The 17,738-nt window shown below is 42.3% G+C and overlaps 1 protein-coding gene across 2 annotated transcripts in view; it reads right to left on the reverse strand.

The window, feature by feature from the left end:
* Window positions 1-118: 118 nt before the first annotated feature.
* The window catches only part of LOC124607004, a 70,681-nt gene continuing 53,061 nt past the window's right edge, over window positions 119-17,738 (reverse strand). For both annotated transcript variants that reach the window (XM_047139153.1, XM_047139152.1), the window contains exon 4: window positions 119-349. In XM_047139153.1, coding sequence (XP_046995109.1) covers window positions 197-349 — 153 coding nt within the window. In that variant the 3' untranslated portion in view covers window positions 119-196. The remainder of the gene's footprint in view (window positions 350-17,738) is intronic.

Here is a 17,738-nt window from a genome sequence, read left to right on the forward strand (position 1 = left end):
TATTCCCGCTGAAATATGAAGTCCCTCCTGTGCAGTGAATAATGCTCTATGTGCCAGCAGGCAACTTTGGGAAATGGTAAAAGGATCTTGAGAATAGGTAACAATGAAAAAAATTCAGTTGAAGACATGAAGCACTCAGCTCCTTTTATACTGTACATCATTTAAGATTTGTATAGCAAGGTGTATGCCACATTCTTCAAATAGAATTATGCTGTCGCTGTTGTATCCAATGCCGTAACCAACGAGAGGCAGCATGCCGCAAGGTATGACAATGCGCTAAGGTAGTATGCCTTGACGATGTTGCTGATGCCAATCTTTGGTTCCCCATTGAGGTTGCCAGCAAGCTTGCCTGCAACAGAAACACAATGTATGAAACACTTATATGTCAAATGTCTTGAGAATTTTGTCTACTTCTCCTGTCATGCAGTAATGTGAAGCAAACCTTGAGAGTTTCTGCAATCATATGGACAATGGTACTCTTCTTTTTCAATAAATCATTAAAAAGACAATTCTTCAGCAACTCGTGTGTCTGACTCGGGATAGGTAAGTAACTCTAAGCCTGAGAGTTGATTCTTTGTGTTGCTTCATTTATTTATTATTTTAAGACTATTTTCTATACTCTGTACTTTAACTGTCTATACAATATTGTTATCATTCTACGTGGTGCCTACATTCGCATATGCCTTGCCAGGCTTCTGAAATATGTAGCCCATTTATGCATAAGTCTGCCATTTAGTCACAATGCAATATAATGTTTTTAACCTGTAATTTTATTTATCCAATTGATTAAAAGGACTAATAAATGGCCTTTTATTAGTCCAGTATGAATTCAATTGAAGAGTATTTATTGAAGGTGACTGCGAATACTCATCCAATAGAAAATTCATGGCAAATTTGAATTCATGCCAAAACTCTTCAACAATCTATGTCATAACCTGTTTTTTCCAATTACAAGGATCGCTATTCATGTCTTGCTTTTCACCAGACTTTCACTGGAAAGAAAAAAGCTTGACGATGCCTCTTACAAATTTTTCAACTCTAGACAGGATCTGGAAATTGACACCTTTGTGGTGATTGATCCTAGGCTTTAAGCCACTTTTAATGAAGAGATTGGTGTATTAATAGGTATTTGTGTCATTAGTTCTTTAAGGTAACATTTTGTAGGTGTGATTAAAGATCAACAGGCAAATTCCATAGTCCTAGTTTACTGGAAAGCCTTTCTCACACTGTCACACTGCAGACTGCTAACATGCATCCAAGTATACAGAATAAGTTTTAGATATGTGAGTGGCTCAAAGAATTTTTGAGTAGCAGAATACATTACATTGCACTGGATGGTAAGAGTTTATCAGACATACAGATACCGTCAGAAGGGCCCCAGGAAAGTGTGATGGGACTGCTCTTGTTCCCTGTATAAGTAAATGATCTGATGGGTAGAACAGGCAGCAATCTGTGTCTGTTTGCTTATGATGTTGTTTTGTACAGTAATCTATTTTTCTTTGAGTGACCATAGTAGGATAAAGGTGGCTTGCATAGACCTTCTGTTTGGTGAGATTAATGGCAGCTTGCTCTAAACGTGAAATAATGCAAGTTAATGCAGATGAGTAGGAAACACAGTCCTGTTATATTCCGACACATTATTAGTGGTGTGCTGCTAGACATATTCATATCTACAGTGACTGGAAATGAACAAGTCTGGAAATGACTTCAGAACCAGCAGTGGCTGGCCAACTGGCCAAGAGCATCAACAGCACGTCACCAGAGAGCAACAGGTGGGTGACACGAGAGAATGACAGACAATGGAAATGGTATGGCAGAATAACAAGGGCCAAAGGGCAAACAAAGACCAGAATTCTAAGAAGAAGGGAATTCAGAACCGAGACAACAATGTGTAGTGAGATCTATATGGTAATTCAAAGAAATCCCAAGTAACAGATGGAGAGGCCACAGTGCTAAGTTTAAAGGGTGATCGCAAACCCTGATAGGCTGGCCGGAAAGGCGTGACTTGTAGCAATGCTTACATCAGCAACTGCAGTGCCTGCAATTACAGCAGTTCCACCTATTGGCAATATCGATGTCCATACCATCCAGCAGGTCTATAAATGTGCTGGGCTGGGGTACCAGAACCCTCCCCCTCAAAAGGGCACATAGAGTCGGAAGCACCCTGGATGATTCTGAGGAAGGCAGAAAGGTGGAATATGCCCACATGGCTGCACCCAGCAGAAAGTGCCTGGCAAGCTGGGTTCGGGTTTCTATCAATTGTGTGGCCAGGAGATGGATGAGAGTATGTGGCTGCCACCCGTGGAAGAGCACCATTGGGCCTTGGTCATGGACAGAAGTGGAATGGAAGGTGCTGAGAAATAGTGTGAGTGCAGCTGTTTTCTTGGAAGTACCCACCACTTTCAACATTTATTGCTTAAATGTACGGACCATATGCTCCACTTTAACATTGGAGGACAGGTGAGATGGTGGACTACATTGGTGCTTAATGCCACTTGAGGCACAAGATTGTTTGAAAGTCAGTGCAGTAAATTGGGGCCCATTATCTGACATGATGGTGTGAAGAAGCCCTTCAATGGAGAGAACTGGGATGAGAGCAGTGTGAGTACCATCATTGGTGGACGTCATGCTGACCACACGTTGGTTGTTACAATAAGCATCCATGACAATGAGCCATATAGATCCCAGAAAGGGGCCAGCGAAGTCAAGATGAATGTGATCCCAGGCATGGTGAGGGTGGGCCAGGGGCAAAAGATTGAGGCAGCATTAGCACATAGGGAGATATGGGCCTAGAAATCTGTGGTGCACCCAAGGTCAGGGTCAAACAGAGACTACAGGTTGTCAGGGTCTAGTAGGGAACCATGTTAGATAATGACACAAACATTGTCAGTGATGGCGAACCCAAACAGAAAGAAGGCACTGAGGCCATAAATGTTGCCAGCTGAGTGTCTATCAACAAAAAACAGAGTTATCAACTGAACAACCAGTTTTTATGTATTGTTGACTATGAATTGATCCTGGAGAGGAACTGAACTGTTACCATAGGTGACCAACATAAGGAAGGGTGGGGCCAAGTCAGGGGATCCAATACGAGCATTTATGTGGAGGTTGGTCGAAGAAACCGTTCTCCTGTGTCCAGCCAGTAGCAGACGTCCTGGGTTGCAGCCATGGGGGTCATAAGTAACTTAAAAGTAGAAGAATCACCCTGAGAAACAGCTGCCTGAAGTTCATTCACCATTCCCTGATGCATATGGGTGGTGGAATCTGACTGTATTGATGGTTCATAACAAACAGTGAGGAGATGCTCATGTTTCCCATAATGCTCAATGTGTGCCCAATGTGTGCCCAATGACCTGGACAGTGTGCATGCAGGTGTGACATGAGGCAATCAGGGCATGATGAGAGACCCCACTGCTTACCTCAACGAGTCATGACAGGCTATTCAGAGGTTACAGAGACATTCAAAATAAAGGAATTATGCTGGATCGTTGCTACCTGAGGTCGAGGTATGATGCATTCATTTGCAGCCTGTGTGGTCTCAAAAGAATGTATGATTTTCAAAATATTGTATAGGGAAAGGTTGTCCAGTTGGGGGATTACAGTACAAACTTCCAGATCAGAAGCAAGTTGGACCACATCTCAGATCAGTGAATCTGCATATGAAGTTTTGCAAGCTGAGTTTGTACAAGTGAGATTACAATACTGACTCAACCCTTGAAAATCTGTTGTCCATGAATGGTACGGCTGACTAGGTGCCTTGTGGTATTAATGGAACTCAGTGCACAATGTGACCACATGGACTCATTGCAAATAATTATTGGACAACAATTACCACATCTCTTCGATCATAAGTGCAACTGGAGGCGAGAATGGAGTCCACTTCTCCTTTAGCAACGAAAGCATCTCCGGGGAGCCCAAAAAAGGAAGGATGATCGTCAAAGAGAGTCATCCAAAACCTGCAAAATGGTAAAGTGTGGTGTCAGCCACCGCAAATAAATGTCTCAATCTTCTTTAATGACATTAAATGGCGCAAGCACAAGTGGGTGGCAGTCGGGTTGGGAAGTGACCACAGCCTAGATGGTTTGGAAACCCTGAATCTGTAAGCAATTGGACAAAACTTTAAATTGTTGTTAGAACTGCTGTTGCTGATGCTGAAACTGCTGGAACAACTGCTGCTACAGGAGCAGCTGTTGCTATTGCTGTTCGACTAGTTGCATGAGCTTGACATCCATGGAACACCACGAACACCACCAACCGTTTACCTCATCACCAGTTACAATGATGGGAATTGGACAAGCTTGGAAATGAATTCAGAATCAACTGTGGCTGGCCAACTGGCCGAGACCATTGACAGTGACCCACAAGAAAACGGACAGCATGAGAGAACAACAGACAACTGAGTCAGCACAGCAGAATAACAAGTGCAAAGAGCAAACTAAGGTTGAAATACTAAGGCGTATTGAATGAAGAACTAAGACAATGGAGTGTAGCGAGATCCATAAGAATTGAAGAGAAATCACAACTAATAGACAAACTGGCCATGCTGCTAACTTTAAAGGGCAGCTACAAGCCCTGACAGGTCAGCTGGAAAGACATGGCTGACAGTGGTGCTTACATTGACAACTGCAGTGTCCACAATTGCAGTAATGCCCCAGTCACCATCATCAATGTCCATACCAGCCCCTGGGTCTTCAAATGTGTTGGGCTGGGGTACAGAACGTTGACTAAATATCTAGGTATAACCTTTCAGAGCAACATAAAATGGAATGAGAATGTACAAGGGCTATTCAAAATGCATCGAACCTCTTTTTTTGTTGAATCTAACAATGGTATTAGGGTGTGCACACACACTGTTTGTATACATACATAGTGTGCATGCCTGATATTTTTCATGACTGCAGAAACAACCATTTTTTTTATAGCCATTGCAGCTGAACACATGTAAGTGGTAGTTGTCAGATTTTGTAACGTGGGCAAAATGACAGAAAAAGTGGAACAACATTATTCCCCAAATTATCTTTTAAGCTCAGCGATTATCAGGTTGAAACAATCTGCAAGATTTAACAAGTGTTTGTGGATGAAGCAACATGTACCACAGAGATAAAGGAGTGGTGCAACATCTACAAAGAAAGCTGCTTATCAGTGAGTGAAGCAAGTACAGGTAGACCCTCAGCATATGCAAATGAGGTTGGTATAGATCACGTGAGGAACCTGGTAATGCAAGATGGATTATTCATGATCAGAGAATTTGTGAATGAGGTTGAAATTAGTGTTGGTTCCATTCGTTCCATTTTAAACAAACATTTGGGATTCAGAAGGACTTCAGCAAAATTTGTGCTGAGTTGCTAACAACTGAGCAGAAGCATCTTTCATTGGAGTATTCACAGGACATGCTGGATACTGTGAACAGTCATCCAAACTTTCTCAACGCAGAGATCACTGGTGACGAGTCCTGGGCTTATGGGTACGACCCAGAAACAAAGTTCCAGTCAAAGTGGAAGCATCCATCACCCCTGAGAACCAAAAAAGCAATGCAGGTCTACAGCATAGTGAAAGCCATGCTAACCATCTTTTACAACTCTAATGGTGTGGTCCTTCACAGGTACACCCCAGAAGGTACTAATGTCAATAAGGAGTATTACCAAGAGATTTTGTATCACTTTCTCACTGAAGCAGTGAGATGCAAACAGCCAGACTTGTGATTGGTTGATTTGGGGGAGGGTACCAAACAGCGATTTCATTGGTCCCATCAGATTAGGGAAGGATGGGAAAGGAAGTCATCCATGCTCTTTTAAAGGAACCATCCTGGCACTAGGTTTGTGAGCTGTGGACAGTTGGCACCTTCACCATAATAACACACCCACTCATTGTTCTCAATTGATGGCCAAACACAACACAGCTGAGGTTTATCAACCTCCTTATTCCCCTGACCTAATACCAAGTGTCTTCTGGCTTTGCATAAATGAAAAAGACTCTGTAAGTAACCAGGTTTCAAAAAAGGAATCACATTATACAGAATTTTGTGGAGCAGCTGTGCACCATGCCAAAAGAGGCTTTTCAGCGATGCTTCCAGCAGAGGCAGTAGCATTGGGGGAGATGGGTGGAAGCTCAAGAGGACTACTTTGAAGGTGAACAGCATCAAACAATTGTATTTCAATAAAGATTGATTTTGTAAATAAAAGTCAGATGCATTTCGAACAGCCCTTATAACATCGTTTGTAGGGAAAGTGAATGGTTTACTTTGGTTTATTAGGGGAATTCTAGGGAAGTGCACAGTAGACAGTGTACAGAACACATCCATGACCCACTCTGGAATACTGCTCGAATATTTGGGATCCCCACCAGGTACGTTAAAGGAAGACATCAGAACAATTCACAGACCTGGTGCTGGATATGTTTCCAGTAGATTTGACTAACAAGCAAGTGTTACGGAAATGCTCCTTCAACTCAAAGTGGAATCCCTGAAAGGAAGAAAATGTTCTTTCTGTGAAAGCTATTGATAAAATTAGAGAACCAGTATTTGTGACGGATTACTGAGTGGTTCGACTGCCACCAACAAACACTGGTCAGCCAGAACATTACGAACACCAACCCACTATCGGTATAAACCCATCCAGTTGATAGCAGCATCACTTGGTGAGGAATAATTGCTAGTCTGACATACACATGGTACATGTAGTATCAGAGAGCACGCTGTCCACATGTAGAATGGGGAAGTCATGCAATTTATCTGAGTTCAACCAAGGGCAGATTGTGATGGCCCAGAACTCAGCATGAGCATTTGAGAAACCGCACAACTTGTTGGATACTTCAGGTGTCCTGTGATGAATATCTTCAACATGTGGCAAAACACAGGTGAAACCACGTCCAGACATTGTGGGGATGGATGGCCACCCCTCATTACAGATGTTGGACATTATAGACTGGGCAGACTGGGCAGACTGGTAAAACAGGACAGGCACTGAACTGTGGCAGAACTAACATCATACTTCAAGGCTGAGCAGAGTAAAAGTGTGTCTGAAGACACAGTACACTGAACAATCCTAACGATGGGCCTCCACAGCTCAAGACCCATGTGTGTGCCAATGTTAACAAAATGACATTAGCAACTATGACTGAAATGGGATGTGACCGTCAGCACTGGACATTGGTGCAGTGGCAGAGCATTGCATGGTCTGAAGAATCCTGATATCTGTTTCATCATGCCAATGCTAGGGCGCAAATCTGTTATCTTTCAGGGGAACAGTTCCTTGACACCCGTACTGCGGGATGGAGAGAACCTGGCGGAAACTCCATTATGCTCTGGGAAAAATTCATGTGGGCATCCATGGGGCCAGTGGAGCTCATGCAAGACACCACGAAGTGCCAAGGAGTTGGCATTTTTCAGCAAGAGAATGTCCGCCCCCGGTAGCTGAGTGGTCAGTGCGACAGAATGTCAATCCTAAGGGCCCGGGTTCGATTCCCGGCTGGGTCGGAGATTTTCTCTGCTCAGGGACTGGGTGTTGTGTTGTCCTAATCATCATCGTTTCATCCCCAGCGACGCGCAAGTCGCCGAAGTGGCGTCAAATCGAAAGACTTGCACCAGGCGAACGGTCTGCCCAACGGGAGGCCCTCGTCACACGACATTATTATTTAGCAAGAGAATGTGCCATGTCGCAAGGCCAGGATTATGATGGAGTGGTTCAAGGAACACAGTGGCGAATTCCAGTTGATGTGCTGGTCACTCCAAATCACCAGATCTGAACTTGATCGAAAACATCTGGGATGTGACTGAACGTGGTCAGAGCTAATCACCTCCCTCCCCAGAATTTAAAGAAATTAGGTGACTTGTGTGTGCAGATGTGGTGCCATCTCCCTCCAGCAGCCTGCCAAGGGTTCATTGCTTCCACGTAATGATGCGTTGCTGCTGTTATCTGCGCCAAAGGTGGACATACCAGCTATTAAGTAGATGGTCATAATGTTCTGGTTGATCAATGTTTATTTCACATAAGGACCATGCAAAAGCAAAACGAGGATAATGGAATGTAGTCGAATTAAATCGGGTGATGCTATGGGAATTAGATTGGGAAACGAGACGCTTAAAGTAGTAAATGAGTTTTGCTATTTGAGGAGCAAAATAACTGATGATAGTCGAAGTAGAGAGGATATAAAATGTAGACTGGCAATGGCAAGGAAAGCATTCCTGAACAAGAGAAATTTGTTAACATCAAGTATAGATTTAAGTGTCATAGACTAGCATGAAGAGCCGCATCAAACCAGTATCTGGACTAAAGACCACAACAACAACAAGGACCATGAAGACAAGACAAACCAATACTCATATGGTAGCATTTAGAAGATCTTTTCCCATGGCTCCATTTGCATATGGAACAGGAAAGAGAATTATTGGCAGTAGTACAAGGGACCTTCTGCCTTCAACTGCATTTTAGCTTGTGGAGTATATATGTACAGGGTGTTTCAAAATGAATGTATGGGTTTTAAGGCTTTGTAGCATTTACTACTTTCGACTTACGATTATAAATAACACATGAAATGAAACAACACCTCAAACAGTTGGCTTTTCTTTTTTCTTTTCTTTTATTCTCTCTCTCTTGCTTCAAGTGTTGAATGTGAGCACCATTCATCGCCCATGGAGTCAATAGGCGAGTTCGTGTCAAACCTTAGTCAGTGTGTCTGGAGTAATTGTCATAACAATGCTGTTACTAAAGTCAGGTAGATGAAAGCACATATGTGTGATCCTTTATGAACACCCAAAGTAAAAGTTGCATGGCATCAGATCATGTGTTGACATGGAGTCATGCAAAATAAGCTGTTATCTGGCCCCTTGTGGCCCAATCCAATGGTCAGGTAAAACGTCTTTTAACCAATCCTGTAACTTATTGCAAGCTGTTCCAAGTTGACCCTATGGGGCACGGGCACCCACAGGCACTCTTGGGCTCATCTGGTGAACAGGTGGTAAGGAGTAGGCTACCCACAAGGGCCCATTTCAACGCACATCCGGACTCCTGTGTTATGTTCCTGTTGTTCAGTTACATCTTGTACTTGCCAGCGGACTTCGCGATGACAACGAGTTCTGGAAGTAACCTGTTGCCATTTTCTCCAGTTTGGGAAGAATGCTTTTTGTTTGTTGAGAAAGATGGGTTGCCTTGTTGTCTTATGTGGCCCAAAGCTCTGAATGCAATGAAGAAGTATATTATACAGCATCACTACATGTCTCTTCATGTGACGAACTACAATGAGTCACACAGTAACGCAGGAAAGCAAGTCATTGTCACACTGAAGAGAGAAGTTCAGCAGCAGGTAAATCTGCTGCAAAATAAATTAATAAATATAACAAATGAATGCATACTTCTCCTGTGTGCTTTGTATAGGTACTGATTATTACACACGTGTTGTGCAACTACTGTAGACTGCTGATGTTGACAAAGAGTCAACTGATGCGGTGGTTCAAGCAAGCCACAAAGCTGCACTCATCATTCCGACAACTGGAACACCATTCTGAATAGGTCCCTTGCTGAAATCATGCCTGCTCACCATTGCTGAGTGCTTAGAGCCAACTGACATTACAAAATTTGAAGTAGTTTACCTTTGCAAGCGTATGTTATCTCATCGATCCACAATATGGGCACGGATTTCGAAAATCAACTGAAGCAGAAATGCCACACTTTTATAGCTTTTTGTTAGCCCTTGATGAGGCCACAGATGTCACAGACTAAAACAGCTCACAATATTTGTGAGGAGCATTAATTCAGAACTACTTGTTTTCGAGGAACTGCTAGATGTGATACCAGTGGAGTATACAACCACAGGTTATGACATATTTGAGGTTGTCTGTGAGTCTGTAGAAAATCTGCTTGCCGTGGGATAGGCTTTGTTCTGTGGCAACAGGCAATGCACCACAAATGGCTGGGAGCCAGCAAAATTTTGTCTGAAGGAAAAACACAAATGGAATTTTTGAAAGAAAAGTAAAGCGTACACTGTTTTGTGAACCAGGAAGTCCTTGTATTGAAAGTGTGAAACACGCCGACATCATGATGGTCATGGTGAAGTGTGTAAATTTTGTAAGGTGCCACAGTGTCAACTGTCATCAGTTCAAAGGCTTTTTGCACCACCTGGAAGTGGCCTATAGTGGTATCCTTATCACTGCACAGTACAGTGACTTAGCAGCGGCAAATTTCTCAATGTATTTTTCACAATCTAGGAATAAATTGCGACCCTCCCCCCCCCCCCCCCCCCCCCCATGAACCACGGACCTTGGCGTTGGTGGGGAGGCTTGCGTGCCTCAGCGATACAGATGGCCGTACCGTAGGTGCAACCACAACGGAGGGGTATCTGTTGAGAGGCCAGACAAACGTCTGGTTCCTGAAGAGGGGCAGCAGCCTTTTCAGTAGTTGCATCCGAGACATCGAGGGATCACCAATTTAGTATTGGAGGGCAGCGTGGAGGGTAAAAATCGTAGAGGGAGACCAAGAGATGAATACACTAAGCAGATTCAGAAGGATTTAGGCTGCAGTAGGTACTGGGAGATGAAGAAGCTTGCACAGGATAGAGTAGCATGGAGAGCTGCATCAAACCAGTCTCAGGACTGAAGACCACAACAACAACAACAACAACAACAGGAATAAATTGCATTGTTTATGGGCATGAAAGGAGAGAGGCATGAGTAGCTGACCTGGCCTTCCTGACTGACATTACAAGAAATTTACACCACTTCAAGGAAAGAATTTATTAATTGTTGATATGTCTGGTAAAATTATGTTTTCATGGGCAAACTTCATCTATTTGAAAAGCAACTTGGTAGTGGAATCTTGAAAAAATTTAAATGTTTTTCATCCCTACAATAGCCTGGAGAAATAAGTTTTGGTGATTAACAAATTATTGTACAACTTTGTCAAAGTTTTGAGGTGAGGTTTCAGGACTTGTGATGCCTACAAAATGAGTTAAAACTGTTTAGCATTACAATTTAAGTTGTACCAGATACTGCTCCTTCAGAAATGCAACTAGAACTACTAGATTTGCAAGACAGCATTCCGTACAAGGCAGTGACAGACACATATGGGGGTGCACGGCCCCCCCCCCCTCCCCCTTGCGGGGCCGTCTGCCATTGCCACCTGCGCCGCCCCCACCAGTCAGCCCGTACGCTATTCGTTCTTTTCTTTCGTCAGTCGACTCGACTGAATCGAGTTACCGAGTAGTTGTACTTTCCGATGTAGCACGCGCATCCGCGTCATCGTATTTTATACGTTTCTGTCTGGCATATAGACAGCTAACACATACCTATGAGAAAAGTCACGGCCATTCTAGTGATCTCAATGCGTTATTCTGTCTGCCATTTCTTGGAGAAAAGTGACGAATATTCTACTGTTTCCTTGTACAGAGAAAATATTTAACAAGAAAATATTTACCATTTAAAATTCAACATACTTTGCCCTCACAACTATTGAAACATGACGGAAATGATCTGGCACATAAATTGAATCAGTGCTTAAGTGAGCCACTGTTCTTTGAAGAAGAATCACTCTTTGTGATTAAAGAGAGACTAATGGGAGAGATTCTTCAATACAAGCAAACGAGCATAAACACCCTTAATGATCGTGATTCCGTAATGCAAGCGTCGTCTGTTTGTCCTAGATCTGACTATTCTACTTTGCACGTGCTGTACAAATTATTTGCTTCTCTACTTGCATCTGTTGCTACAGCAGAAAGAAGTTTTTCAGCATTGCGGCGTACAAAGACATAGCTGAGGTCGACAGTGAAGGAGTGTCGACTTAATGGCATCACTCTGTTGAACACTCACCCTGACATTGATTGTCCTATTGACGATGTCATTAACCAATTTTCCAGAAAGAATAGGCGCATGGAATTCATCATTTAAGGAAGATGGCATTCTCCTGTGTATGGGTATAGTCAGTTTAAATAAAACTTTCTTAAACTTTGCTTGTGACTTGATTATTTTTTATCACGGTAAAATTAAAGGTAGCTCAAGATAGCTTTAGCACCCCCTCCATGAGGTTTTTATGTATCCGCCACTGGCACGAGGACGTATATTACGTAAAGTGACCAGACGTCCCGATTTGACCGGGACAGTTACGGTTTTTGGAGTCCTGTCTCCTTGTTCTGACCGGGTTCAGCCGAGACGCCTTAATGTTGTGGTTTTTACAGGTCAAATCCAAGTCTCGGTTATCGGATATTTCTACATTTTTAGCGGTGTAAAAGTGTTTTATACTTTATTTCCATATCATTTCCCAAACCTAACATACCACATTACAGAATGCGTTTACACGATCTGTCAGCTGACACGTTCGAGACCTTCAATAATGCTTGTTCTGAAGTTGGTATTACTGAGCAGGTTTTCCGTGACGGTAGCCCTTTCGTGATAGTTCTGTTGGCGTATTGTACCGTTTCGCAATGCCCTAAAGTAACTAAGTTTTCAGTTCCGAACTTCAAGAGAGGTAAGTAACGTATTTATTATTCAGTGTCATAAACAGTGTGGTAACTCCGCTGTTAATTAACCCTCAACTACTATGGATCGTCTCTCAGAACGCTATAATTTTTTTCTGTTGTGATATATGACACTCCCATGCAAATCGAAGTGGGCTCTTCTTATTGGATGTAATGCATGGATGCCAGAACTCAGACTATTACTGCACTTTTTTCGTGATTAACTGGCAACGCAAACAAAGGGGTGTTACAAGTTGAAAGTGTGTTTGAGAGTGTATGTCAGTGGTATCATAACTTCCGAACGAAAGATCCGATTTTAATGCCGTTTTTTATTTGACAGCTGGTTTAATCATAATGGTTCGTAGCTAATGAAAGTTTGTACAGCATTTCAAATGTCACCAGCTAAATCTTAAGTAAAATGTTTTACGCTATCTCCCCTGATAATACGCTTTGTAATACGATTCATAAGAGCTACGTCAAGTTACGTAGTGCCAGACTGAAAAGCTTAACGCGTTGCCTGCCAACTGCGAGTTATTTCGTACGAACGAACTGGCCACTGGTGCCAACTGCGAGTTGACTCATAGGAAACGAGTTTCTGCATAAAGCCAGATACGAAAACATTCGTTGCAAATTCGTCAGCAACAGGTATAGTAAGTAATCCGGACGTGGTGAAACAGAATTTTTATTTTCCCACTTGGAATAAAGTAAGAGAAAAGTGCACACAAAATTTCATACAAATATTTTAGTTTCATACGAAAAATGTATACTGTGTGTCGTTAATGGTAATGGAAACAAAGGTTTTTTTAATTGTTAATATATCTTAAAGCAGAGAAAATGAGCACAGCTGACACGATTAACATTTCTAATGATGCCATCGAGACCCCAACTGCACTTACAGGACGCAAAAGCTCAAATTCTCGTGTGGCTGATAACGAAGCAAATTAAAACACTTTCTAAAGTCTATACAGTATACAATGTATTTCAAGCGTCAACCTTTAACAATAAAATGATAATTACACTTTCACAGTTGTATCACCTTAGCTGTCCTCTATTAGTGAGAAGTATGTAGCTGTTTATTTTTAACTATGAACTCCAAATTCGGTTCAATAGACGTTATCTTTACCGGTGCAACTTCCGATCGGTTTATATAGGCCTATTTATTTCTTCAGGAACACCAATGTTGAAAACCCCGATTGATACTTAGCGGTATGTATCTAATCTAAAGGCATTAGAAATTTCATCGCTTGTTCCGCTATAGCGGGATCTCTTGACGACAAGATACGGTATCCAAAAATCTGTCAACGACAGCACAGTTAACGAGTCAGAACTTGAATCTCACAAATTACAGGATTCTAAATTGACTGAAAATAGCTTCCTTATCCATGTTCGGTTGCCGTTGATTGAAGGAAAATATCATTTCAGATTAGTGTCCACTGTCCAGTTCCAGCAAATGCTCCTTGATAAGAGTTGCTGTATCGTTGGGGAATTAATCTATGTTGTACTCTCTTTGAAATTCTCGTAGCATTGTGAGCCTCACTTTTACGCCAAACTAGTGATAGGCTAAACTTCGATTTTCCGATATCAGTTATTTATGTGAATGCTACTTTTCAGTATCTGTTATTCTTAACTGTGCTGTCGCAGTTAAGAATCGCAGTTAACGATTTCAAGTCTTGTGTCCCTCCACACTCTATCACTGCTATTTCTGCGAGTCCTGCTACTTCTGCAATTTCTGTGACTCCTGCGATTTCTGCGATTCCTCCAATTTCAACGATTTATCATCATATGAAAAACTTACACTTGTCCACACAGAAAATTGCATCTCAACAAAACTGTCATTAGTAAGTATGTTTTACATTTGTTCTTCCGTTAGCTTTAATATTGTATTAAAGAAACAAATTTGAAAATATTAATAGTGTAAGTAGCCATACAGTACCTAACTGTTCGTGTTTAGAAAACGAATTCTAACGTATTGTTATGTTTTCACAGGTATCCCAACTACATTTCAGACACTCAGTATTTCGATAATTCAAAATATCAATGTCAACAAACCTGGAAAAATTGCCACTGCGTCTTTAGACTTTCTTCGTGAGACGAGAGGTTAGTTTGTAAGTGTTTCGATGAACTTAATTATTTAACTGAGTTCGTTCTTGCAAATGTGAAACATCCCCCATTGAGTGGCTTTCATTACAGGGAATGTTGGCAATACTACTCTGTCAATCACATTGCTTGTAATTAGTGACAGCAAAAATGTTTAATAATCCTTGTGATTTTGCAGACGCTGTTTCGACTCTGATTACTGGTTACTGTACGTACCTATCCACATCAAGGCTCTTGACAGAGAATCGTGAAGATTCAAGACAACTCTTACAGGATTTGCAGTTTAAAAGTGCCATAATTATGAAATAAGTGTGCAGAATGAGTGATTGAACAGTTTTCAATTGAAGTTATTATGCTATTTTAAAGGAATGATTAGTAAATGTTAAATACAGTGAGTGAATAAGGAAAATCTCATTTTCCCCATGTTAAGCCGTCCTATACCTGTAAATTTTCCGCCATTTAATTATTGGTAAAGACTTTTTGGAAAGTGACATGCCCCCCACCCCGTTTCCCCACAATCTTGGTGTGGTGACGCTAACCTGTAACATAGCTCGAGGTCTAGAATATGCGTTTTGAGGCTGTTGATATGAAAGTGGGAAGTACGGATCTTCCAGTTAAATCAGGAATAGTTTAAGTGCAGTACTTGAAGGTAAAACAGGAAAAGCTTACACGTGTAGGAGGTTGTAGTATCGGCAGAAAATTCTTGTGTGTGCAGTTGCTTTGCCGGCCGTGCGGTTCTACCGCTGCAGTCCGGAACCGCGGGACTGCTACGGTCACAGGTTCGAATCCTGCCTCGGGCATGGATGTGTGTGATGTCCTTAGGTTAATTAGGTTTAAGTAGTTCTAAGTTCTAGGGGACTGATGACCTAAGATGATAAGTCCCATAGTGCTCAGAGCCATTTGAACCATTTTTTTGCAGTTGCCAAGTAAACACCATGTGTAAAATTTTTCTCCAGAGTCTTGAACTGTATCAGGACAAAAGTGAGGCATTCACATGACTCAGTAATATTGTTTTCATTTCATTACACTTATACAAATGTTTGAATTCTGCTGTGTTAACATTGCAAAGTCCTGTAGGCATGTGGAGTATTAACCACAACTGCCATATTGGAAGCAGAATCAAACACATTTTTTTTGGTTACTTGTCTCCAAATGATATTCTCAGGAGAAAAAGGCAATGTTGCTTCTTATCGATATAATACATCAAGAGTCACAGCTGAATCTGACCAACCATAACTGGTGCTGAATGTGCTTGTCGTCCTGTAATTTGCCCATGAAGTACATCGATATTGCTTTTTTTTTTATTGTGGTAGTGGTGCTGAAGTCTGATCAACTTTGTTGATTTTTACTTCTATAGGGAATGGAAAGGGTAAAAATTTTCGCTTTATTTATTTATTCTTCTTTCAGCTTTAGTTTGGGCACACAAAGGGGTCCTATAACTCGCTGCTTTTGGCGTGTGTTTGAAAACAGTGTGTAGAAGTGCTAAAGGACTTTATGTCCTTAAATTATGGAGAATTACCTAGGGAAAACATTTACGGAGGCTCAAACACTATCGCCGTCGGTACCTTATATTTGTGGTTGCGTGAGGTTTCTACCGTACCTACTGTGGTGAGCTGTGGTGTACTGTCGCGTATCATGTCCAACTTCAGAATAAGGTTCGTGCCTTCTCCTTCACCTTGTCTGAGAGGTAAGATCCGCTTAAGGCTCGATGAATATCATCTACATCTACATCTACATCGATACTCCGCAAGCCACCCAACGGTGTGTGGCGGAGGGCACTTTACGTGCCACTGTCATTACCTCCCTTTCCTATTCCAGTCGCGTATGGTTCGCAGGAAGAACGACTGTCTGAAAGCCTCCGTGCGCGCTCTAATCTCTCTAATTTTACATTCGTGATCTCCTCGGGAGGTATAAGTAGGGGGAAGCAATATATTCGATACCTCATCCAGAAACGCACCCTCTCGAAACCTGGCGAGCAAGCTTACACCGCGATGCAGAGTGCCTCTCTTGCAGAGTCTGCCACTTGAGTTTATTAAACATCTTCTTAACGCTATCACGGTTACCAAATAACCCTGTGACGAAACGCGCCGCTCTTCTTTGGATCTTCTCTATCTCCTCCGTCAGACCGATCTGGTACGGATCCCACACTGATGAGCAATACTCAAGTATAGGTCGAACGAGTGTTTTGTAAGCCACCTCCTTTGTTGATGGAATACATTTTCTAAGCACTCTCCCAATGAATCTCAACCTGGTACCCGCCTTACCAACAATTAATTTTATATGATCATTCCACTTCAAATCGTTCCGCACGCATACTCCCAGATATTTTACAGAAGTAACTGCTACCAGTGTTTGTTCCGCTATCATATAATCATACAATAAAGGATCCTTCTTTCTATGTATTCGCAATACATTACATTTGTCTATGTTAAGGGTCAGTTGCCACTCCCTGTGTGGTGTCACCGCCAGACACCACACTTGCTAGGTGGTAGTTTAAATCGGCCGCGGTCCATTTAGTACATGTCGGACCCGCGTGTCGCCACTGAGTGATCGCAGACCTAGCGCCACCACAAGGCAGGTCTCGATATACGATAGAGCACTCGCCCCAGTTGTACGACGACATTGCTAGCGATAATACGGACGAAGCCTTCCTCTCATTTGCCGAGAGACAGTTAGAATAGCCTTCTGCTAAGTCCATGGCTACGACCTAGCAAGGCGCCAATTGTAACAGTGCATGTATCTTACGAGTCGCATTTGTATAGTCAAGAGAGATGTATCACAAGGATCATTAAAGTTAAGTATAAAGCAGCTACGCACTTTTCTTGCTACCATTCAATAGCTATCCTGTTCCAGACTTGACGCCCGTCGGCGTGTGTGTACGCGTGCCTTCCTATCAGCTACCTCAAGTGGCGTAACAGTCTTGTTACGTCACTACACCCTGCACCAAGTGCCTATCCGCTGCAGATCTTCCTGCATTTCGCTACAATTTTCTAATGCTGCAACTTCTCTGTATACTACAGCATCATCCGCGAAAAGCCGCATGGAACTTCCGACACTATCTACTAAGTCATTTATATATATTGTGAAAAGCAATGGTCCCATAACACTCCCCTGTGGCACGCCAGAGGTTACTTTACATGATTCCGGATCCACCATTGGGTTCCAGTGATCCATCGTAATCTTCTGCTTTGTATTACCTG

Source organism: Schistocerca americana, chromosome 3 (genome assembly GCF_021461395.2).
Source record: "Schistocerca americana isolate TAMUIC-IGC-003095 chromosome 3, iqSchAmer2.1, whole genome shotgun sequence".
NCBI lineage: Eukaryota > Metazoa > Arthropoda > Insecta > Orthoptera > Acrididae > Schistocerca > Schistocerca americana.